This window comes from Lathamus discolor, chromosome 12 (assembly GCF_037157495.1).
Source record: "Lathamus discolor isolate bLatDis1 chromosome 12, bLatDis1.hap1, whole genome shotgun sequence".
Taxonomy (NCBI): Eukaryota; Metazoa; Chordata; class Aves; order Psittaciformes; family Psittacidae; genus Lathamus; species Lathamus discolor.
The window spans coordinates 4,589,428-4,615,302 of record NC_088895.1 but is presented as its reverse complement, the minus strand read 5'-3'; the positions used below and the strand labels follow the sequence as shown (position 1 = coordinate 4,615,302).

Sequence of the window (25,875 nt, the reverse complement as noted above, 5' to 3'; positions counted from 1 at the left end):
TTGCCCTGCAATTCAGCCTCTATCATTTAAGAGGCCTCATTCTTTGCATCTCTCTTTGGGTGGGAAGAACTTGACTACTTAGTTCCTCCTGGTTTTGTAGCTCACTTCTTAAGTCTTTTACTTGTCAGATTTAGCATAATAATGCAGTATTTAGCTGCAGGAAGAAGGGGAGCAGCTTTGGCAAATTAAGAGAAGATTCAAATAATGATTTTGTACTTTGGTTTTGTGGAATCTTCAGGGGCTTTTAAACAATTGAACAGTGAAATAAATGAAGGCCCAGACAGCACAAGCAAGTACTTAAAAGATGATTGGAAGGATGAAAAGACGTTGAATTGAAATAACTATTCCTACTGTTGGGATCTTAACTTTCCTCCTCAGTGATATGATGTTCACCTGTCAAAGGAGAACAAACAGAAGCTTTAAGATGAAATTCAGATGAGCTGTTTATGCAACTTGCACCTTTTTTTCTTAGCAATACCAAACATTAAGTCAAAATGTGGCTTTTACTGCAACAGGCTGCAATATTAAAATTCTGTCAAGAACACTTATAATTTGCTAATAAAGTGAAATGTTTTCTGTCATGATATTTTCCAAAACAGCTTTATCATAATTGCTAGCAATTTTAAATGTGCTCTTTTATAGACTGCCTTCCACATTGCAACATGAGGTATTCCCAGAGTTAGAATACCATTGATTTTTTTATTATAAAAGTTTTAAACATCACAGCTGTAATTATTGATTTTCATTGCATGTTGCTTATTTTTCAGTGTATAAAAATAAACATCATTAACACAGAAGAAGGGCAGAGCCAATCTCAAAGCAAGGAAGCCTCTAGCTGTGAAAACCAGCAGAATGAATCAGCAATAGTACCAAAGTATTCTCATCTATTAACAGTGTTGGAGTCTGATGATACCAATGACAGCAAATGTTTCAGCTTCTCAATCCCTCCATAACATTTTACAGCCCAGCAAGGCTTAACAGGACTTGTTTCAGAAGAGGCAAATAGCAGTCCTTAAAAAGCTTGAGGTGGCACAAGTGAGCAATAAGAGATGTTCCTGCCCTTTAAGGGGATGCTGGAATCTCATTAGAAACACAATGACCCAACCCAGCCAACAAACACTTGGAGAGAGGAGTACCATTTCCTGCCAAAGGCAGGCTTAGGCCTTCTGCTCCCTTCTCTGGATCTGGGTTGCAGATTGGAACAGGGATGATTGCTCCAGTATGGCTCCAGTTGCCATGGAGACTGGAAGCCACTCCAGATGGTCCTAGCCAGTCCACACATGGTGCACACACCTCCGCAAGACACACTGAAAATTCGTTTATTCTGGGTGGTTTTAAAAGTCCTCACAGCCTTAATTCTCAGAGAGCCTGAGCAGGTACCTCATCGAAGTAACTAGGATTGTGCTTCTGTAAAAAATAACCCAGGATTTGTCTGTTGGGGTTTTGTCCCCCTGTGATTTAAAACAAAGTAAACATGGGACAAACATGAGGTTCTCATTGCAGAGGGAGAACATGCTCCATTTGACTCAGCAGGGAAACCAGTTACTCAGTTACTATGTTACTACACACATCTAGCAGCCTCTGCCCTCTGCAAGAGTCAGATGTTCTTTTGTGGTACTGAACACAACAGACAAAAAGCCTGTTGCAAAACGATTTCTTGCCAACCCCCTACAATCCCTGCTTCTTTCCAACGTGTGCCTTACGTGCTTGGGAAAGAAATCAGCCCTTCACTGCGATCCCTCCTCTTTCAGTAGCCTCTGCTTGAGAAAACTGAATAAAAGTCATGCCTCAGATGTTCAAACAAGGTTACGGTCTTCTAAATACCACAGATTTTATATACCATTACTGCAAATATAACCAGGTTTCCAGTACATCATCACTGTAAGTCATGTGAACAGTGTGTTTGGTCTGTTCATTCCATTAGACATGCTGTTAAACCAGATAATTCTTCAGAGATGGAAGAGTTCAACTACCAATAGAGTAAACCCTAAAGTGGAATTGATCACATTATCAAATTATGTGAAACTAGCTCATACCGATTTAAGAACATAATTGCACATAACTGATTTCTTAATGATTACATCCATTAACATGCATTCACTGCTGGAATACTCACAGCATTCTGGAATACTCACAGTGCCCTAATGCACTCTGGGATTTAGAGGCAAATACCTAACTGGATGAAAACAATTCACTGGCTATGTTTGAGGTAGGACAGATCAAACTGATTTGTAATTCTTAAAATCATTTAGAATAAAATATAAGACAGCATGTAACACTGAAGATTTGGGGGAAAAAAGTATATATAGATAATATATAATACGTGCATTACTCTAGTTCTGTAAGATTAGATCATAATTGGCATATAGGATTCATAATAAGCATATTTAACCTTGTGATTGAATGACAAAATGGGAAAAGGACTTGTAACCCTAATACCCAGAAATTTACACAGCTTGCTGACAAAGCTACACTCAGTCTTAACTACCTGCAGTTTACAACTGCAGAAAACCAAATTCTAGTGATAATAAAGTATCTTGCTAACAATAGGCAAAAAGTACTGATACCCACACTCACCCTAAGTTTTTAATAGGAATCTACACTTATCCTAAACTTTTCAAGAGGAAAGTATTGCTTCATCACTCACATATTCTTGATCACCAAGCATCTTTGCCCTACAAAACCAGTGAAAAATCAGCATTATTTTCCCACAATTTTGTTCCTAAAAATTCTACCTGTTTCTCTCAAACACTCTTTAGTTCTTTTCATTCCACATCTCTCTTTCTCGACTGATCCATATAGCTACTGTCCCAACATTCTTCTCAATACTCAAGTTAGCTGTGATACAACAAATAAACTTGATAGCACACAACCCAAGTGGGGAGTAACTGGGGAAAAGAACCAGCACACGTCATTAAAAATCACATACAGTATATATATTTTTGAATATTTAAACAGCCCATCTTCATTTCCCCGGGCTATAAACTCTTTGGAGCAGAGTGACTTACAGAACACTGATAGTTCTAAAATGCGTCCCTCCTAACTATACCTTAATCCCAGCAAAGCACTGACATTAAATGCTTTCTCACTTGATTGCACTTATTGCAGCAGAGACAGACTGTACAAGATTGTTTCCTCCAACTTGAAAAATGTGTTGTGGCAACTGTGCTGTATGTTAACTGTATTGCTTTCAGCAGGCAGCTTTCCTATTTCTAGGAAATATTTAAGCATCTAATTAAACAACTCCAAAAATAAACCTTACATACTCATGAAAATTTAAAGCTGACAATTTATTCTGCATAATTGCCTGGTGGAATTCATTTATAGTGGGCTACCTTAAACTCAATTTGCACAAAATATTCCTGTGTACAGTCTTCTTCATAGTTGTTCATAGTAGCCAACCAGTATTTAACTTTCATTTTCTAAGCATGCAGTGAGTACAATTACCTGATCAAACTTTAATATTAGCAGCTGTAGCTATGTATCAGCACTGTGTAGCAGGCCTTATGCAGAGGGCTTAAAGCTTGCAGGTATTTCACAAATCATTTGGCAGATGAACTACCTACTGCCAATTTCAAACCATGACAAAGCAAGTCCTTAAAACTGATGGAATTAACTGCATCAATTTAAAAATAAAGATTAAAAAAAAAGATTAAAAAAAAATAAAGATAAAAAAATAAAGATAAAAGTCAGATCTGTTTAGTGAAAATTCAGATACATAGCAAGTACGTATTTGTATTGTGGTTTCTAACCCTTGTTCACATGTGTAACTAGAGTCAAGTTTTATTTTGACGTATTAGGAATGTGTGAGCTTAACTTCAGTTAATGTAACAGCAAAAGTAAGCTCAAAAAAAACAACTGTTAAGGAGACTGAATGATGAAGAGGAAACACTGAGTGTGAAATTTACTTATGTTCAAGAATTTGTAATCATAAATTTCAATGGGATATTAAATTAGCATGTGGAATGGAATATAATATACTGAAATATAGGTATTTCTAAACTATCAAACTAAAAACAATAAAGAAAGGGCTGTTGATTTCAGCTCCTGAATTATTTTTGCTGAAAGCTAAAATAAAATGTTTTAATTTTTTTTTTTTTTTAGGAGACTATAAAGGAATGGCTCTATATTCCAAAAGAGATCAGTTTTCCTGCAAATAACATTACCGAGTCAATCCCATATATGCTTAACTAGCAGAAGATGACTACTGCAGTAATAACATTCCAGAAACTTACATATTCTACATCAGTCTTGGAACAGGATACATTCCTTGTTATTCATGTTTGGCATTTTATTACTTGACAGAACAAAATACAGAGTTAGATCACAGGACTCTCAGAGGCTTGCCATGGGAGTGTGCACTTTCATGGAAACCTTGTTGGGTTGGGTTTTTTTATTTACCATACTGTCCTTAGATTTTTTCCTTACATGTTCCCAAAACATTCTTATCTGAAATAGATCTTTTCTGAGGGCATTTTGCAATATTCCAGTGTTTAATGTTGCTTTTTCACATGCAGAAGACAAACTTCTTTAACTTCTAGGGTCTCTTACCTCCCACAATATATCCAGAAATATACTTGTCTATTGTATTCACACTACATAGACACAACCATAAAAAACAAAGGAGGAGCTTAAATACCTATACCTGTATTTTCTTACAGACACTGCCAACATCGGTATTGAATAACAGTTACCTGAAATTAGTTTGGGAAAGAAATTGTATCAACAACGTACTTGCTCGCTTGGGGACATGCAGATAAAGGTACTTGAAAGCCTGGCTTGCTTTACTTTTCTAGCAGATGGCTCAGTTTCTGGCACTAATTAAAAATCTACCTGGGCTGACTTCAATATTTGGAACCTGTATCAATTTATCTCTCTAAATCATTAAGACTCAGAAACTAAATTATCTGCATTTATGTGGAACTTCAAGTACTTTGGGTTTGTTCAGAACAAGAGCTGAACATCCTCTGTCAATTATGTGTATAATTAACTTCACACTCTTCAAAAAGTGCCAGATCTCAGTGAGCTCCTTCAATGAACCTAAAATGTCTCCAGCAACTTTTTTCCATGTTGTGGCTCTGCTTTTTAAGTTATTTTTTTCTTGAGCAGCTATGTTAAATTAGTTCAAATATATAGTGTGGACAGAACTACAAAAACAAGAGTGCAAAGCACTGAAATAATTTTCCTGATTTCCCCCTGTCCTCAAACTGGTTTGTTGAGGGATTTTAGGTTGGTCCCACAGTGGCAGAGAATATTTTATAAAGTATATGACAACAGTTTTCACCCTTCTGACTTCCATTACTAGTAAATCATTCTCACGTATGACTTAAAATACAGCCAATCTCTTCATTTCCCTCAAACTGAAGTGTACTACTAAACTTTCTTTCCTACATTACTATATACCAGCTGCTGAAAGAAGCCACAGGAAACCGTTAGGAAGCACTCTCGTGCTCCTTTGTAATTGCGTTCATCTCAAGAAGTCAGTCCATCCAACTTCAAGATTTAGGTCAGCAGTGTGAATATTAAGGGTGGAAAACCAGAAATAGAAGTTATATACAAAGGAAAAGCAACAGGAAAAAACTGTTTTCAAACCTATAGTTCCGAGTATCGCTCGAAAAAATGGCTACTTACCAGAACAACTGCGGTTCATTGAGGTGGGTTATCCATGGAGATCTCAGTCTCATTACTCTTCTTAAGGTTTCTGCTTGCCTAAAAGTCAGCGTTCTTCAAGGCTATCACTTACATTGGATAATAAGCTTCTTATTACATACAGCCTAAGAAGTTTAGATTCCCATAGCACTGGCACGTTTTGCTCTAGTGCGGGGTTCAAAAGTCTGTGGGTGGGTGCGTGTAATCAAATAGATGAAAGCAATGGTTTATGTAAAATTTGAACATAACTGAGCAGATCAGGACATAGTCTGAAAGTATCTCTGTCCCTATAAACACCACACTACTAAGTTAAGATCTGACTACCCCTTAGCTTTCAAACTCATAGAGTATCATATAAAATGCTGCTCTACTGTTAGCAGCTATCAGCCTGATAAAAATTCAAGGATACACATACACCTTGCTAATATTGTATCAACACCATCAGAGTGATCTAACATCTCAATAAAGTTTGCCTGGTTCTGGATGTACGTAACCAGTGTAACCCTCACTGTGTCAAGATGAGCAGGCACTCAGTTACACCTGAAATCAGGAAAGTAAAGAAACCTCTAAAGCATGTGAGGGGGTGTCACTCAATTTTAAGTCTTTCCATTAGAATTACTCCTGCTTCAAAGAATGTTGTGAACTTCAACAAAGCACTTTTGGTGAATACAACTGGTGTCTTTAAACAATAAACGATAAATTGGGTGTAGCCTAGGATCTTATTATATTTATTTTCTTTATTCTGACTGAAGACGTATCTTGGAGGCCACCTAAGAGAAATACCAATTTCAAAATATCTCAATCCTATGGTCCACTGCAGAATATTGCAATAAACAACATGTGCTGTTCATCTGCTTTAGTTTCCTCCAGATCATCCCTACAATAAGGATTACAAAAAAGCATCTAGCAATCCCAGGGCCCAGGAAATGAAAAAGCTTCTGAAGTAGAAGCAAGAACATGGATTGCACTGGAGCATTTCTTCTTGCTCTACTGACTCACATCAAAATACCATCACAAAAACATGCTTTCTGTGCCGTGGATCACCCACTGACAACTGAAGAACATGGGAGAAGTATCTGCCCTCCCACTGAAAACCAATATATTGCTGGTGGCAAGAGCTGGTGAAAAGAATTTGGCTTAGAAGGCTTCCTGAGACTCATTAAATGAGCAGGCATCAACATACGCAGAGCAACTGTGCCTATCAACATTTGGTTTATGAACCTCTGGCAAGGACAAAAATGCTTTTTATGCCACAGACCACCCAGAGCAAAAAAGAAACATTTATATTTAATTAACTTCCTGAGAAAGAAGGTACAGATTACTTGAAGATTCAGCTAAATAATTCACATTATTTATTGCTTTCCTGAGCAGATGCTCAGGAAAGCATCTACTGCTACAAAGCTATAAGGCAGATCACACAAAATAAGGGTACACCTAAATAGCCATTCACGCTGTTTTAAGGAAGCCAGAACTAATTCTGGGATTGTGACCTTGTGCACACAGTTACTTGAATACACCCAATAATTTCACTCACCTACCTTCAAGTTCATCACCCTCAAAGAAACTTGATCTACACTCAGGTATACTGAGATTGTAGCTTGAACCATCTTAAGTCCACAGGTAGCCCAGCACACACACACCACCACTTGACGGAAAACAACCTGTCAGATGTTCCTCATGATGAATTTCAACTCTCCCATGTTTCAGAGGGAGACAATCTAGAAACTTGAGAGAATCTTTTCCTGTTCACCAGATTCTATTTTGCCAGGAGCACTTGATAGTAAGCTGCCTACAGTTGATGGGGTTCATTGACAGATTCTGTCTTTTTCGGGAGTTTTGTCATGACATTGAATCAGGAAACTCTTGCTATTCCTAGTTCTTTGCAGTAGTTCCTCGGAAGATCCTGGCACAAGATCTGTAATTCTTAGAAGACAGCTGCTACTTTCCAACCACGTCTACTCATGCTATTAGATCCTGGCCCAAGGCCTAGGTAGCTTTGAGGCAGAGCAAGCATATAATGTCTGGTATGCAGCACCCCAGTTAGCATTACTAACTCTCCACCACCTCCAGGATCATTGAGGGCCTCTATGTTCACAAATTGTCAGAATGCCTGCAGCCAATAAGAGAATGTGCAACATTCTCTTGTGATTCAACAAGAGACAATAAAGGAGCTGCAAATTTTCACACAGCTTCCTAATATGCAGCTATCTTTTATCTGTTGATACTTATGGCTGCAACACTGATACTGCTTGGGAGAAGAGAATCCATCCTTCCAGCAGAGTATAATCAGAAAGCTATTTCAAAGCAAAATTTCGTACTTTATGATATCCCACAGAGATTTATTTTCCCAGCTTAATGGCCATACAGATAACTACAACCACCTGATCTGCATACTTTATAAAACCAGAAGTTATTAAGGCACATAGCAACCGCACCATTCTACAGAATACCTTTGGTCTCCATTGTGGATGTTATGCACCAGGTCAACAGCTACTCTTCAACTGCCTAGTCCAGAGATGTCAGAGACCTGCTGATTCACTTGCAGACCACAGAGTGCTCATACATTTGTGACAAAGGGTCTGTACAAGACAGTACCTAAAATGAGAAAGGACTCCTTAATTTTTGAATTAACAGATAGTGGTACTTCTATAAACAGGAATAAAATAAATAATACTAATTATTAACCAGCCAGAGTGTTTCAACATAAAAAAGCAGTCTTATTGCCAAGTTCCACCTTGGGTCCACAGGGGCACGTAAGCAGATCTGAGGGGAAGGAAAGGAAGCTCTAAGGTCTAGAAGGCTAAAGCCCAAACAGGTATTACTGACCAAAGACTCTTGCAAGACCTACTTGCAAAAAGGGGAGCTGAAAAATGAGGACTTTAATATTGCCTGATGAAATAGAAGCAAACAAGTAAAAGTGACTTCCAGAATAGGCACTAGCAGATAATAGTAATTAAGTACACACTTCAAACTACTTTCAGAGGTCAAGCACCTCAAGATTATACAAGAGTACAAAACCAAGTATCTGTATTTTCATCTTTTTCAGATGTTGCATTTGTCTTTCTATTGTCACCAACTACTGCTGTAATAAATTTAGTATTAAGTAAAAGATAAAATACATAAACACACGTATCTACCATTAAAAATTCTAATCCTACAGATACTTAAAAATATCCAGTGAACTGCTTTAAAAAGTATGATTAGTTGTTGTGGGTATTTAGACAACATTTACTGCACAAATCAAAGTAGATTTAGATAAATGAGAACTTACATGACCTCTGAGCTAGCTCAGGTACCAGCAGCAGTCTGGATACAGTGACATGTAACAGCTAACTTTTCCTGACATTCCATTACAGAAGTGTGTACAGAAACAATAAATATACAAATACACTAACTGCTGGGAGAGAAGAAAAAAGGAAAAAAGGAAACAAAACAACCAACAGAAGCTTTAGGGACTAGACTGAAGTTTGCTAAAATAGAGGCATTCTTTAAGAGCAAATACTGCTTCTGTTTGAAGCAGGTATCAATGAAAGTAATTGGGATTTTCATGTGTTAAATGTAATTCGATGTGGTTAGCACTTCAGAAAGTTTTGAAGTTAGAGGACAGGAGCAAACACAAGTCTCTACATTGGTATGACAAGTAATATCCCTTACAATGTTTCAGCTCCTCAGCAGAATTGCATCACAGCTGCTCTACCAAGCAAATTACTACATGTACCACCTCTGGAATCTCCCCTTGAGCACAGGTGAGCAATATCACATTCTAGATGGCTGTGGGTGTTTTGGGGTTTTGTGGGTGTTTTCTGGTGGGTTTTTTTCCCCTTCTTTTCAACATCCTGTTTTGTTTGTTTTTTAGCATATGAGACAACTTCTCATTAAACCTTTGATTGAATATGTTTTAACTCACCAGTGCTGTGTTTACTAACTCGATATCTGCTCTGAACAAAAGACAGGACAGCTTATGTAGAGATAACGTCCCCAAAGCAGCATTTTATTTTATTCATTTAATTTCAAAACATTTAATTTAGAAGTCTGGCATCTCAGTCATCCATCTTAACATGGGCTAATATTGACAGAGTGTTGTCAGAATACACAGACAACTAAACAGCCAAGAGTTTACAAAAAATAAATTCATGATTCTTCAAAACAACTGCAAAAGGTTACAAGTATCAAAACTCTCAGGGAGATGCACTGCATTGAAAGAAACTGTGCACATACGTTAGAGGCAAAAAAAAATTGCTACTGAAACCTCACATTTCAAACATTTTAAACTGATGAACAGGGCTGTCATTTCACATCAGCTTAACTGTTCTCATTGACTGAAAAAAATTGGGGGTGTCTAATTTACTTTGCATGCACAAAACGTACTGCTTAACAGAACTGTCAGCTCATTTCAAATGGGAAAAAAATTAACTGGAATCCAATTATCTTCAATCACTTTCAATTCTTCTTTCCCATATTTTCCTATCAACAGGCAAACTGAAAATGCCTCATTTATTATGCATCTTTCTGCACTGCTCAAGTGCAACTAAGATAGCAGGGCCAATAAACCAATCAATCCATCAATGCCCATGGAGACTCATCTGAAACTGCTTCTCAATGTGGACAGCAGATCTGAACAGCTGTACAATACAGATATGCTTAGCACTAGATATTTAGTGTGACTGTGGCAAGGAAATATTGGTGATGATGGGGATGGCGAAGTGGATGAAAGAGGGATTGGAGGAAAGCTTTTTAATTATTGCCCTCTCCTGCTTCTTCATCTTGCTGATCACTCGTCCAGAGAGTGAGGTTATCTCGAAGTAACTGCATGATGAGAGTGGAGTCCTTGTAGGAATCCTCATTTAGTGTGTCCAGCTCTGCTATGGCATCATCAAAGGCTTGTTTGGCTAAAAGGCAGGCCTGCTCAGGAGCATTCTGGATTTCATAGTAGAAGACAGAGAAATTGAGCGCAAGCCCAAGCCTAATTGGGTGAGTGGGCTGCATGTGCTCTTTGCTGATTTCAAAAGCCTCTTTATAGGCAGCTTCTGAGGCTTCCACAACACTGTTCTTCTTCTCTCCAGCAGCAACTTCTGCCAAATAGCGGTAGTAATCCCCTTTCATTTTCAGATAAAAGACCTTGCTCTCATACTGGAAGTCATTGCAGTTCTTGATCAAGTATTTATCTAGGAGAGCCAAAACATCATTGCAGACTGTTTCCAGCTCCTTTTCTATCTTCTCCCTATAGGCTTTAACCTTCTCCAGCTTCTTCTCATTCCCATCTGCCATAGTCTTCTGCTCTATGCTGCTGATGACACGCCACGAAGATCGTCTAGCTCCAACTACATTCTTGTAGGCTACAGACAGCAGGTTTCTATCCTCATTTGAGAGAGGCTCATTCAGCTCAGTCACCTGAAAATATAGACAAAAATAAAATTTAAAGGGTTTGTCTTGGGGAAAAGCATGTAAATTTCTTTCAATACTTCCATCATCAAATACAGGATTCTAAATTTCTTCTAGATCCCCAAATTCCTTCTAGAAAGGAGTCAATTTGTAACAAGAGTTTAAGACTGTTTCTGCAGTCAAGGCTTAAGAGTGAAAACCCCACAGTTCTGTTGTAATAGAACATGTATTTAGAAGACACTTCAAATTACATTCACTGAATAAAAGTGATTCAGCCTTGTGTGATGAAGAAGCATTCACAGAAGGAAGACTCAGGTTTTCTTAGCAACTCTGCTATAATTCTGTAGACTACACACTTAGCAATGAATTTAAATGTACCTAGAATACCAGTTTTATGAATCTGGAACACAGCACAGACACTGGAAACTGATGGAGTTCTTGCATTTCTTTTCCCTGCTGCTTGCTTTCTTTTGACACCAGAGATGGAAGCGCTGCTGTCACTATGATTAAGCTCTGCATAGTACAAATGGAATTAGTGTTTCATAGTATCTTTCAGTCACTTAGTGAGCAATTACAGTGTAATACAAAAGGTATCATTTCTAACAACTGGTGGCTGCAAACACATTTCAGGGCTAGCACATGAAAAAAACCTGCATAAAAACGAAACAGGAAATCGGTAAGAGCCATGATCAACTCCAGATTCCTACTACAAAAAGCTAAGATAGAGGAAAGATAATACTTCTAAAACTGTATTTAGGCATATTTCACTTGATGTGCTAATTTAGAGAATAAAAACTACTAGACCTATAGTCACTTAGTTGTTCTACTTTTGCAAATTTACCAACATGTTATTAGATTTGGAATTGAGTGCAGTTGTGGTGTCCTCAACATAAAAAGGACATGGAATTGTTGGAACAAGTCCAGAGGAGGCCACAAGGATGATGAGCGGACTGGAGCACCTCCCATACGAAGACAGGCTGAGAAAGTTGGGGCTGTTCAGCCTGGAGAAGAGAAGGCTGCGTGGAGACCTCAGAGCAGCCTTCCAGTATCTGAAGGGGGCCTATAATGATGCTGCGGACAGACTGTTCATTAGGGACTGTAGGGGTAGGACAAGGAGTAACGGGTTCAAACTTAAGCAGAGTTAGTATAGATACTGCAAGGGTGGTGAGGCACTGGAATGGGTTGCCCAAGGAGGCTGTGAATGCTCCATCCCTGGTGGTGCTCAAGGCCGGGTTGGACAGAGCCTTGGGCGACATGGTTTAGCGTGAGGTGTCCCTGCCCATGGCAGAGGGGCTGGAACTGGATGATCTTAAGGTCCTTTCCAAACCAAATCATTCTGTGATTCTATGAATTAGGACAAAAAAATGTAACTCCATTATTTTACGAATACTGCATTAACTGCATTAAAAGAAGCCACTAGAATTCTAAGGATACGTACTTTGGCGTGAAAGTAAACTTGTCCTTGCTCAGACACTACTAAAATCATTATTTCTTTTAAAATGCAAGTTTACATGCCTTGACAGGCATCAGAATGTTCACAACCAAATAAATACCACAAATAATCAAGTCAGAAACATTTATACTAGTCTGAGACTGATGTATTCAGTGAACCACCCAATAAATGCGTATCTTTCCAAGTCTGAAACATAACTTACATGCATTACAACTGTTAGAGTACAGAGCTTACTTTCAAATTTAGGTTTTGTTCTTCAAACATTCTAAGTCAATTAATTTTATCTCCAAATGCTTTTTCCCCACAGGTCAGGAGCCCACTCCTGGACACCGCTTTGCCTGGCCCAATGCAATTCCAGATTATCTACAGCAAGCGAAATGCCCAGCAATAAATTCCAATAACATCCCCATCTTCTTCACGGCTTCCAATCAATTGTTCTCCCAGCAGTCCCTCCCTCAACAGTCTCTACTACAACCCACCTATATCATCTTCTCTAGTAAAGATACTAACTCCCTCAAGATGCAGAGGCTCAGATAAGAGCTTTTTATTCCCTACAGTCTGCCGGAAGACAGCATTAGCTTTACGAAAATTTCTAATTTCATCCAGTTTTTCACAAGACAGAATACAATCTTCCTGGAGTATTAGTTACATTGAAAGAGTTTTCCAAATTTTTTTCTATTCTATTTTCTCTTTTCTAGTGGTCTTCAGTTTTAATTGCAGAAAAAGCATCGTAACACCTACCCTGGAAAAGCTGTTTTATAATGCCCATTTGCACAGGAGCCATCGCAATTGCAGATAAGCTGCACCCAAAATGCCTTTGACCTTCCCTAGTCGCAACCAATATCCAATGCAAGTGTTGATAAACAGCGTTATCTGCAGAAATTCTGAAGGTCGCATTAACAGAGGGAGATTTTGTAAAGTCTAGCATCAACTCTGGCGATCTGGTGTGGTCTTTACCCAACATTTCATATTAGAAGTACATCTACAGTACAATCTTTAAAATGCAGCGTAACTTTTGGAAGCATCTTCATGCTGTATTTAGACAAGCCAGTTAAGACTTTGCTGTTGCATCAGCTTAGGCTAAGTTTGCTAAAGCTCTCAAAAAGCACTCAACTAACAGAACTTAACCTGACACAGCAACAGAAATAGCAGGGAATACTTAAGATTCATTCATGTAAAGCACAACAGAAACAGCCTGGGGAAAAGCCACCGCAGGACAAACTGAATAACAGTTGTTAATATGAGGAAAAAGAATGTTAACTTCTTAATCAAAACACCGAAGTATCCAAGAGACAAGATTAAGAGACTATTCTAGGTCATTACTAGGCTGCTGTGTCATTTAATTCCCAAAACTGACTTAAGCTTACCGTGAAACTGTTCCTTAAAAGAGGAAACATTAACAGAGAAGCTAATTCAACATCCTTAGGAGATGTCTACTAGCTTTAGGATATATCAGAAGTTACCGGTCTGTCTTGGAGAATCAGCAACTACCATCAACTCAAGTGCATGGCAAATTATTCCTATCCTAGCTAAAAATTTATGTTGCTCTGTGTAGATATCGGTAAAAATAGTATCTTACCTCTCTGGTGTATACCACAAGAACCTAGATCCAAAGAACAGCACATGACCTTTAAGGAGCTAGCTACTGGTTTATCTATTTCCAATACATGAGCAAAGTAGAAAAGAACAGACATGTTTCTCTTCACATTTGGGTAAGATGCATAGAAAAAGAAAACTTGAAATGCTGAAGGAAGGTTTTTTCTTACTATATTCCATTCTACCTACAGCCTTTCCATAATAGAAAAGATCTTGGGACTGCTATAATTTACACTTTTAATGTCTTTTACATGTTAGATGTAGACACACTTTTTTATAATGGCTCTAAGGGAAACCAGAAGCACTTAAAGATGAAAAGCCATTTGTAGTATGACTTGAAAATAGTGTTTACTTACTCAGGTGTTACTCTATAATTTCCTTATGCAAAGAAACCTCCCTCACACACCCTAAGTCTGTGGTTATTTTCTGTTCTGAGCCAGATGATGCAATCGAACACACAGGCTATGATCTGCAGGCACTTTTCATTCAGACTGACAGTCTGCTTTTTGTAACCAGAATACAGTCCAAATCGTTTATTTCTAGAATACTTTCAGGTGTCTCCTCCTCTGCTTTCTGCCCATTCTTTCACAGTTTACTGGGAGAAAAATGGGTGTATATAAAAGGAACCACGATTACAACCTGGAATTCCTAACTACACATGCTTATGAGCATGGCAGTCCTGTATCAGCTCAGAAATTACTTCCATGTGTGTGTTCCCACATAGACCATACCAAACCGAGTTACACAAAGAAAACACACCAAAGTGAAGGTTCCACAATGGACAGCAGATCAATGATGCACTGTTGGATTATCCAGTAGAATTTGACCCAGGTCAACTGAATGTATGTGATTATACTTGTGTTTCATTAGCCAGAGCATGTGAGTCACAGCTAGAGCCAGTTCTTAGCAAGCTGCTGCAAAAATGACTGTACCTGAGCCAGTATAAAGCCAGGTTTAATTACTTAAAGTCTCCTGATATAAAGTTATACAGCCATAATTTCTGAACAAATAAAGCAGGCTAATAAATTTAAAGCAGATCAGTGTCTCGCATCATGTGGCTTCACTGTTTAATACCAAGCATTGGAAGTTCATAGCTAGATTTACTGAATGAAACCACAATAAGGAAGTAATCTCACAACAGGGAAGGATATCCTTTACATTAAAGACATCTCATTCCTCCCTCCTACACATGAATACTTCATTAACCCAAAACCAGACACTGATGTGAAGGAAAACCTGGTGACACGATACTGAAAATATGGAACATCCCAAACTTTTAAGCCCACTTTCGAGCACTGGTAAAGCCTACATATAAAACTAGAACCTCATGCTATTTTACTTTAAAAAATAGATCTAAGACTCTAATTTATTTCATGGAGAGTAGTATGATTAATTTTAAAATTATACCTCTCATAACTCAATTCATCTTACCCATTTTAAAGTGTAAATGACTCTCTACCAGCTATACTAGAAAAGCAATATAAATTAATAGAGGTCCTGAGCACTACATACCAGAATTAACATTGAAAGACTAAGGATCCATACAGCTAAAATGTCTAACTATTTCTGGAATGATCTAAACCAAAAGGTACTCAATGCTGCATTCTCAAACCTTTAACGTTTACACTAAGAGCATTATCTTTCCCAGTGTGGAGAAGCAATTCTGTACCTACCGTGTAGGGTTATTCCAAACAGCTGGAATCCTGGAGGAGCATTTAATGCAACGACAATGCCACACCCCTTGTAAGAATGCTATTTCATACAGGCACATTTACGTAAAATTTTATTCTCTATTAAAATAATTTTATCTATTTCATTTTCCTCTCCTGTCTACACATTATAAGCCAAAATACCAGAACTCTTCCAAGAAAAAAGTTTAACAGCAACAAAAAATTGTATTCTTGAGCAGTACTTTCCTTATTTAAGCTGCAACTGCTGCTGCATCTGGCTTTTTTTTTTCAAACTGATAGGACTGAAAAAATCAGTGTTTCTCCAGCTTCATGCTGACAGCTGAAATGGCAGTCCTGTCATACTTTTTTTCCTTTGGTGGCAGCCTCAAAAGCCATGCAAATATCCTTTTGCTAGAATAGTTTTTGTTACTTTATGTTTTAGGAGTAGCTATCAGGCTGTGGCTATATTGCATTCTGTAGAAGTGTGGTGATAAATACCTAAAACTGAAATTCACATTTCTGTTTCCACTGAACGCACACTACTGTCACATAGCACCTTTAAAAACCATCAGCTGTTATCTTCAGAGATTTTTATATTTTTTAAAAATATAAACTCTTCAAATCAAGATATTCTGCACTGAGAATAGATATCCAAGTTAAAACACCGATTTCCTGTTGAAGGAAGTCTAATGTCTCTGGAGTGCAAGATAACTTAAATATGATTCTATATGGATAAAGCAGTCTCTTAGTATCTGTTACTTATAATCACTGACATAGAAGGAAACACTAGCTGTTTGAGAACAGCCAGCCACATAATAAGGTTTCATAGGAGCTTATGTTCAGCCAAAATCAACTGCAGACACTGAAGAGTGTTCTGGAAATCACTGTATTAGAATGAATACCTGTGAAAGCCAAGTAACCAACAGATGCTACATTATAGACCTGCAACAGGGTAGGAACACTTCAAAAACTGTTGCCTTTTAAATACAGTTTTACTTTTTGTATTTAAAGTATCTATAACACAATGTTTCATAACTGCTCAAGACTCAAGCTCATCATCATACAACCTGAAAGCAGAAGTAGCGTTACAGAGAAGAATGCTGTGATTCAAGATGAGTGAAAACCACAGAGCAATTAGGACAGTTTAAAGAGAACTGGACATACATACTAGTTACATGTACTTCATTTACATATTTCCTGAAACATAGCAACCATACTCTGCTTCACATCTGTTCAGAGCATCATACATACACCATAGCTTTTTATTTTTCCAAATACTGCTGAACTGTCTACAGCTACAAATAGTCTTCTAGAGCAGCAGTGGATTTTGGTGGTTTCTTTGCTTCATATTTTAGAACTAGCTATTGAAATATTTGAGATTAACAGAGCCGTTACTACTGCGTTAGATGTATCAAGAATTTGTCTAGTGCCTCTGCTACTGAGACACTCAGAAGCATTGCTGCTTCAGAACTGGATGGTTGTATTATTTCTAATGACACAATAGCAAGAGTGAACAAGAGTAGCAAAATAACCATCTTTTTACTGCCCTCGTTTAAGGAATGGGACATTCATTACAGCCCCTTAACAAATTGATTCGTACAACAAAAATGTGAACTCCGTCTGAAACTGCTCTTCCAAACTAAGATCACCTCATCTTTAAACAGGTGCACTCTCCAGGTGAACAATTCCTCTCAGGGCCTTTGCTGTTCACAAAGGACAGATCAGTGAGAACAAACCAACTGTAATCAGATACAGCAAAGACAATGCTAAGCATTTATCGGCATTAACGCTACTCTTAAAGATGAGGTTACTCAAATACTTTGCTTTTAAAAAAGGGACTAGACGTAGTAAGTTTGATCATTCTGCAAGTTTATTATGTATCAGTACAGACAGATCAGTACAAGTAATTTTCATTGCTTGGTTATGGAAAGAGCTGAACTGCAACTGTGGCTTATTGCTTAAACCCATGTCAGTATTCAACTGGGTACAGAATGCACTGACAATTTGTTACCCTACAAAGAAGAAGCAAAAAGACAACGTTAAAGCCTGGGAAACACTCTGTGTGTGCTGGGTAGCTTTTATACCCGGATGCAACCACTATCTTTTGAGTCTGAGTGCTGATGTTTATGGGTAAGGCCTTTATTCGTGCCTTTTATCGCAAGGCAAAAGAAACGTCTAGAAAAGGAGGGGGCTCCTCTTGCCGTGCGCGGTTTCCCCAGACGCCCCCAGCAGCTGGCATGTCCTGGGCTGCCTCAGACGCGAAGACGCACCCCAAGGTCAAACCCGACGTCCCCACCGGGGGAGGGGGAACCGGGCGCCAGGACGGGCCCCATCTTGAGCAGGGGTCGGAGGAAGAATGGACCACGTTCCCGCCGCGAGCAGCAGAGGCGGGCAGTATTCAAACCGCTGCACTGCGCGCCGGATTGGCGGCGGTGGGGAGAGAAGCGAGAGGAGGGCAGGGGACAGCCACACCCCCAGCGCAGGAGCGGCCGCGGGAGCGCGGAACAGAGCCGTTAGGAGGGGATGGAGGCAAGGCGGGAGGAAGACACATTTTAATGTGGGACCTGGGTCCAGTTTGGGCCGGCTGCTGCTTGCCTCATCTCCCCCCGAGGCAGGTAGTAACGGGCACCGCCCCACGCGGCGGCGAGGAGTCCCGCCGGGAAGGTCCGGCTCCTGCTCCCGCCCTCCTTTCTCCAGGGCGACGGGTGGGACCTGGCGGCTCGCATCCTCCACGGGACCCAACTCCGCCTCGGACCAGCCCGGACTTCCTTCCCCTCCCTCCCCCGCCACTACCCACCCCACACACTCCTCCCCGGGTATGACCCACAGCCGCCACGCTGCCAGCCCCACTCACCGACTTCATGGCCGAAGCCATGTCGTCGTATCTCTCCGCCTGCTCGGCCAGGCGGGCCCGCTGCAGCAGCTGCTCTCGGTCCCCCATAGCCGCTTCCGTGGTGGCTGCTGGGCTGGGCACTCGGCGCCCCTCGGAGAGAGAGGAAGGCAGGGCGGGGATGAGCGCCTCGGTACGCGCGGACGGTGCGGGCCGGGAGCCTGCACGGAGCCGCCGGCTCTCGCCCCCTCAGCGGCCGCCGGGCTCGCCTCAGCCGCCGCGCGCTCGCTGCGTGCCCTCCGCGGCGTGTGCAGCCCGCGCCTCTCCGCCCGGCTCGGAGCCTCGCGCTGCTGCCACCGCCTGCGCCTGCGCGCTGGGAAGGCAACGAGGGGGCGGAGCCGAGGGGACTGCAGGGGAGGGGAGGGGGCGCCGCTCCCCCGCGCTCTATTTCTAGGTGACGTCACTTGCTATAAATAGCCATGCCGGGGCGCCGGCTAGGGGGGAGGCGCATGCGCGCTGCGAGTGCTGCATTCTACTGCTGCAAAGGTGGAGGTGGGCGGTGGGCGCGGGCACTGCGGAGACGGGCGGGGAAGGGCTCGGGCCGGGCGCGGCAGCGGCTGCCGGCAGGCCGGGACACGGCCGTGTCTCATCCCGGTGAAGTGAACGCGTGTCGTGGCCCAGCCGCTCTGGAACGCTCCTGGCTGTGGGGGTGGCCGGCACGGAGCGATCCTCATACCTTGCCTAGGAGATGCAACTCGGTTACATCTTACTACGTGTTTTAATTTGTAACAGTCTGGATCCTCTTTCATATCGACAGCGTACCAGCCTTGCATAGAAATTATCTCAGAGTGAAGGCATTGCACGAATGACTCCAGAAACACGAGTATCCACGTTACTCATCTCTTACAATAACACATAAATGAACTTTTTCTATTCAATCAACAGCCAGCGCCGAAACATCCCTGCACCACTGCACATACGGGAGCTGCTGTGCAACGAGTGACAGATTCACTCCCCATCCAACAGCGCATCAGAGCTGCTGACCACAGCACCCTTATCCATTGAAGCTCACCCCTGTGGTCACCCCCAAAGCAGAGGGAAGCAAGCATGTTAGCATGCTCCAGAGGCAGGGGACCCAGGCTGCTCCCACTCATGATTTTACTCTCTTCACCCTCTGCACTCTTGCACTGCTGCAATCCAGTAAATCCTGTCCACTGTGTCAGCCAAAAGTTTTTAGCCTTAACTCTAGCATTGCCGGCTTTTATGTGTTAAGCCCTCATGTCATTTAAAATAAATGCTGCGGTTCATTTTAGAAGGGATTATATGAATATTGCAGATGGTTTTAAAGGACATAAATATTATGACAAATAAGAATAAATAGTAACTCTATGTAATAAAGCATGAAGGGTAAAAATGGCGTGGAGAGATAGAAACTGAATGCCAGCACGTTCAGGAAGCAGCTCTGTGCAGCACTGCTAAGCACATAGCTGCAGGTAGGTACCAGCAAGCTGAAGACCTCTTCCTTCCCAACAGGATTTAACTGTCACTGTTGCTAGGAGAAGACAGTAATAAAAGACTAATAAAACCTTAACAGAATGGAACCCATGTATCAGCCTAATTTGTTATCATTATCAATGCAAAATTTGCATTGATTTTACCTAAGGATAAAGTTTTATCAATGGGCAGCAGAAGCATATTCTTGAAAAGCTGCATTTAAACGTAAAAATACAGATTTTAATATATCTTAACACTTAACGCAGGAATAGCATAGAATAGAGGTGGGTCAATCCAAAATACCCAATACACTTCTCCATCTTGGAAACTCTGCAGTTGTAATCACTTCTTAGTAGAGATTACTCAGTCTGCAAATTGTTCCAGCGGTTCTGAAAATTCATGGGGTTTACCAAAAGCTTTCTAGTCTCATACAGCAGTTTCAGACTCCCAAGGGAAACAGATTATGAAGTTTTTTTATAACTAGTTATTCACCCACTCACCAGACAATCTGCATTAATCTGCCAAATATATGTGGATATAGCTACACCAGCACAGAAACATTCTCATTAAATGCGTTAGGGTTTTTTAACTGAGCTTCTGTCTAATGGCTATTTCTCAATCTAAAGCATCTCAGAAGTTCTTAACCTTGCAGCCACAAGGTGATACACAACCTCACTGCTCTAAAATCAGTCATGGCTTAACACAGTTGCAAGGAAAAGTGCAATCTTGTATGCAGTGTTTCTCCAGTCTGTAGTAAAGAGATGGCATTTCATACACACACAGTATGTGGGAGAGTACCTCTATCCTCCTGTGCGTACAGCACCTCGTGCTCTGCATCGTCAGCCATAACAGTGGCTCCATAGATCTGTAGAGGTATAAATAAAACCAAATTAGAGCTCACACAATGAGGTTTAATCTGCTATAAAAAATAAAAATGGAAAGGCAATGGAAATCGAAATGTCAGCATACCTTTTTACAGAGTGCTAAATGGGTGCAGGACACTACCTAACCATGGCTGCCCTGACAGATGCCAGGCACCAAGCATGACGTTACAGAGCTCCGTGATGCCCCACACAGCCCACGCAGGAGCTCAGAGATCCTGCTCTCATGAGGCAGGACTGGGAGCTGTTGGCAAAGCGACCACACCCAGCAAGAATGTGTAGATGGAGAAATTTCTGGTACTGAAAATTGCACCATGACCTAAGGCAGTGGCTCTGCTCCACAGGCATATCTGATTATTGGACAGCACCAATGTTCCACAAATAGCTCCCTGCTGAAATGCCATTCCCATTCACTGTTCAGCTCCACACTGGGGCACTGGTGACACCAGAGCACTCTCAGATGGCATCCCCTTCCCAGTGCAGATGTTTAGCTGAGGAGACAGAGCTAGAAGGTACACTGGTGAACAGGAAACACAGCAAAGAAACCACCCCAGCCATTCCCAGCCTTTCCTCCACAGTGGAAAGCCTCCCCTTTGACTGTTCTGGTAGCAGTAGGGAACATGCATTCTTTGCAGCACTCTTCCTGAGACTCGCAGAACCAAAGCAGTGGTACTACAAAGTCCCTGCCACTAATATCCTCCTCATCCCTGGAGAAAGTGATCTTCCCTCTCTTTTCTGCAGCAAGGTAATGTTTTATTTAGGGAACTGCTAAATGATAAAAGTCTTGGGGACAAGACACTGGAAAACAGAGAGAGAACAGGAACAACTGCTAACTGATGGGGGAGGTTAACTGCCTTCCACGTCACAGCAAAGGAGACATGAATATAGCAGAGACAGAGGGTTTGTGGGCATCTGATCTTGGAAATACTGTGACTCGCACTTACATGAGACAGAACACCCAGGCAGCACTGTAAGGTCAGATTTCTTCACAAGCTTAGGACTACCTATGATTTTTATTGTTAGAACCCTGGCAGCACATTCTCCAGTAAAGGGAGGTAAGTGCGCATCAGGGAGGAAAGGTGTAACCAATGACAAGATCAGAGCACGAGATAGGAGTGGGTGTAGCTGAAAGTGTGAGGATTCTTTCTTAAACCACAAGGGACTATCATTTCAATGATATATTTCTAGCCAAACCATATACCACAGTTTAACAAGCAACAGAACCCTCTAGGCTGTCACAGTGTGTGAAAATATTCTACCATTTGTCATATTTCAATTTCATGTTAATCTTGAATCATTCTCACAGAAACTCCCTCATAACTCAAGGAAAAACCTAGAATGAAGGTAGAAAGATTACTTTGCCCAAGCGCTGCTCAAAAGCAGTAGAGTTCATGCTGTGAGTTGTGGTAACACACATTGTTTCACTAACACGGGAAGATCTTTAAAACAAAAGGGCAATGATTGGTACAAAACCTGTGAAGCTCTTACCCTCCTGGGAAAAGTTAGGTCTGTATGCTGAAACCTCTCTGGAATCACTGCAGTATTCCTACCAGCACTCAGCATTCACACACAGTAGCCTTTTACATGTTCAAAATCATGTGCAGATCTCAGTTGATAAATCCTCAGAACTCTCTGCAAAATGTGCCATTTTCAAGTGTTTGCTCATTTCAGAGACCAGAGAAGAAGCAGCACTATGTCAGAATAAAAGATCATGGCAGTGATTTTACTTGCCAGAATGATTCAGGGATACGCACAGGAGGCTGTGAAGCATGCTCGGTTGTGGGGGTTCTTTAAGTGGCAAGAACATGGTAGCTAATTGGAAGCAGCTTTAACTCTTAATAAGCTGCCTCAGACCACAGCATGTGCTAGTCCTGGCCAGATAGAAGAATGTGGATTTATTCTTTATATAATGAAAGTAAAGTAACTAGAATTCACAAGCATAAACAGGAAAATATGAAAAAGCCTGTTTATCAGAAGCTGTCACCATTGCACCATATTGAAAAAAGCTCTACATGAAAGAGGAAAAAAAACACAACCTATGCTAAGAAAACATAAAAAAAAAATAAATACATAATTAAAAAAAAAAAAAAAAAAAACAAACGAGCCAGATCAGAATTCAAATGTCCACCATTTCCAGAACCAACCCAAAGACGCCTCATGCTCTGCAAACACAATTAAGGACTCAGCATCAGCAGCCACATTTAAAAAATAAGCCCAGACCTGTCTTAACAAGAGAATTTTTACCACTCTTCAAACTTTACTAAAGTGGATTAATTTGGCTTAGATCTGAATTAAACCCTACTGAAGATGATTGATCTGAAACAATGACCTTTCACTGTAGAACATAACATGAAAGACTTTGGGGATAAGACTAATGAGGTGCAGAGATAAAACAAAATCCCTCTACCAACAGTTTCAAAAGTGGCCTCTTATTCTGGGTGCCCTACTTGAGTTGCTGTGTAAGTGCTTATTTCCTTTGAAAATGAGGCCCCAAGCAAGTCTAGCCAAGCATCAGACAGGAGACTGCCTGAAAATACTGGCCTTGAAGATGGATCTCCTCACGTTTCATTTGTCCTGAGTGGTTCTCAGATGTGCCCATTAGTTCTGTGATAGCCAGCGGAATCACCAAGGGGACTTAGAGCAGGGAAACTGTTTCTCATGCCATTAATCCTCTCTAGTGCTGTAGTGGATTAGTTCAGCCATTTCTACAACACACTTCTTACTACTGATAGGCTAGAACAGCTCAGTCTCTGACCTTGCCAGTCTTAGGGCTGTCTGTCAAAATGCCAAGAGGAAAGCTGCCTCTAGGCAGCAGTGCTGAAAAGTTCAGATGCCTGCCTATTGGGAAAGCGTCCTTCTCACCTCCCAGACAGCCAAGTAATAGAACTGCTGAAAGTGCTCCTAGATTTCCATCCCCTTTCTGTGATCAATTAACACATATAAGCATTGTTATTTGGACACTTATATGCATTTTAGGATAAAAATGACTTTGGTTTTTTCTGCCTAGGGCAAGCTCCTTCCTTTGATAGGCCATGCTCCGCTGAGGACATTGTCATTCAACAACAGCATGCAGAGCACATTCAGCTCAGGGCAGGTCAGCCACCTGCTCAGAGTGTTTCTAAAAACAGCTCCAAGGAAGAGCAACATAAACACACCCAGAGCTTGCTACATATGGTAGGATAGGGAAACCAGAACATGATGGGGATGCAAATCACACCTAGGAAACAAGAACAAGGTAAGACACAAACTGAACAATTCAAATGCTAGCCCAATGTGAATACAGTATAAACAATTCCACTACACTGTCTTCATGGGCTAACTCCACCCAGCAGCACAGGCAGAGAAGGCCAAATCCTAAGCACCACTGGCATTCAGCAGAGGTCCACTTGGTCTCTTTCTCTGCTGCATGGCTATGCATCCCTGTCCATTCCGACTCACAGGTGGGCAAGCAGCAGCCTACCTCTGAACTCTGCTCAGCTACCTGTAACTCACCATCATCTGTAAGCACAGCTCACAAATTCTTGTCCAAATGCCATTAGCACTCAGAAGTGTTTTATGCAGATTCAATATCCAGGTGGCATGAAGCAAAGATGCTAGCTGGCCAAAACATGCTGTACCACAACCACTTGACTTTACATCACTTAAAGAGATCTCATGATAAAAATCACGTTAACAGCTTGGATTAGAAGGACCTTAAAGCTCGCCCAGTTCCAACCCCCTGCCATGGGCAGAGACACCTTCCACTAGAGCAGGTTGCTCCAAGCCTCATCCAGCCTGGCCTTGAACACTGCCAGGGATGGGGCAGCCACCGCTTCTCTGGAAATGGTTGCCCTGGGTTTAATATTCTGGATTTCACATATCAAACTTTGAATCACCTAACATACATTTCCAGAAAAGTACTTAAGTTTTTTCATCTGGGAAATGACCTAGAAAATTCAGCTGTCCTCCAGAGAACAACTGTGCCAAATTCAGAAATTAAATTCATTAAGTGTAAAAGAAAAAGCTTTAATTCTGCTTTAGGTGCAAAGCGTTTTTCAGATTTGACAAGTTTCTTTCCCAATCTAGTTCTGGTAAATTCAGCCTCTTCTTTTCAAGCAAGAGGTCAAAACAAGTGTGTAAAAAAGGAATCACAAAGCCTTAGGACTGGAGGTACTGTTAAGACACACACCAAGGGTCAGCCACCTCCAAAACCACATACCTGCATTCCCTAGCGCGAGTTGTTTTCTAAGGAAATAATGTTTAATTTTGAAGGATGGCTACCTAAAATTTCTATGCATTTTGTGTAGATCTCATCTTTATCATCTTCCCTGCCAGGGAACAGCACTAAGTATGTGAAGGAGACTGAAAATACACCTCATTTGAAGAGAGACGCAATTCCTCTGTACTCCAATACATCAGTCCGTAACAGCAGGGCAATGTAATCCGCATGTATTACATAGCAGTGACCAGCTAAATCACAGCAATCCGAGTGATATGTCACGTCGTTAGGGGTGAAAAATGAAGTACCTTTTTTGGGGGATCTCACACAGAAATCTGTCAAGATGCAGTGTGAATTTTGCTGGGGGGCTGCTGCTGCTTCTGCATGAAAGCTGCTTCACTTGGCGCATGACAGTGTCCTGCTCTCCTTGCACTACGGGCCGCAGAGAAGACGCAACTCTCGCCCACCTCGGCGCAACCGCCCGGTAAACGGGTGCCACACGGAGGAGCTGGGGCCCCGGCACCCTTCGCCTGCGGTGGGCAGCGGCGGGCACGGCCGCCCCGCGGCCCCAGGCCAGCGCCGTCCCGCTCGGCCCCGCCGCTCCCTCAGGCGAGGCGCCCCCGGCGCCCCCCCCCCGCCTGGCGCGGGCCGCCAACGGTCACGGCCGCGAGGCGCCGCGCCCCCGCGCCGCTGTTGCTATGGCTGGCCTGCGGGCGGCAGCC

The 25,875-nt window shown here is 41.4% G+C and overlaps 2 protein-coding genes across 3 annotated transcripts in view; both read right to left on the bottom strand.

Moving 5' to 3' along the window:
- SLC5A1 (solute carrier family 5 member 1) overlaps positions 1-8,209 on the bottom strand; it is a 60,934-nt gene extending 52,725 nt beyond the window's left edge. The window contains exon 1 of the mRNA XM_065693102.1: positions 8,100-8,209. The gene's annotated coding sequence lies outside the window, so the exon portion shown is untranslated. The remainder of the gene's footprint in view (positions 1-8,099) is intronic.
- Positions 8,210-9,608: 1,399 nt separating this feature from the next.
- On the bottom strand, positions 9,609-25,775 carry YWHAH (tyrosine 3-monooxygenase/tryptophan 5-monooxygenase activation protein eta). Of its 2 annotated transcripts, XM_065692574.1 has the most exons (3): positions 25,462-25,775; positions 20,873-20,939; positions 9,609-11,040 (listed from the first exon to the last, which is right to left on the bottom strand). In XM_065692574.1, the coding sequence occupies exons 1-3, from the start codon at positions 25,560-25,562 to the stop codon at positions 10,384-10,386; spliced, it is 825 nt and encodes a 274-aa protein (XP_065548646.1). In that variant the 5' UTR covers positions 25,563-25,775; the 3' UTR covers positions 9,609-10,383. The 2 variants fall into 2 exon arrangements, with proteins under 2 accessions (XP_065548646.1, XP_065548647.1); XM_065692575.1 differs by lacking the exons at positions 20,873-20,939; positions 25,462-25,775 and adding an exon at positions 18,605-18,947.
- Positions 25,776-25,875: the final 100 nt, after the last annotated feature.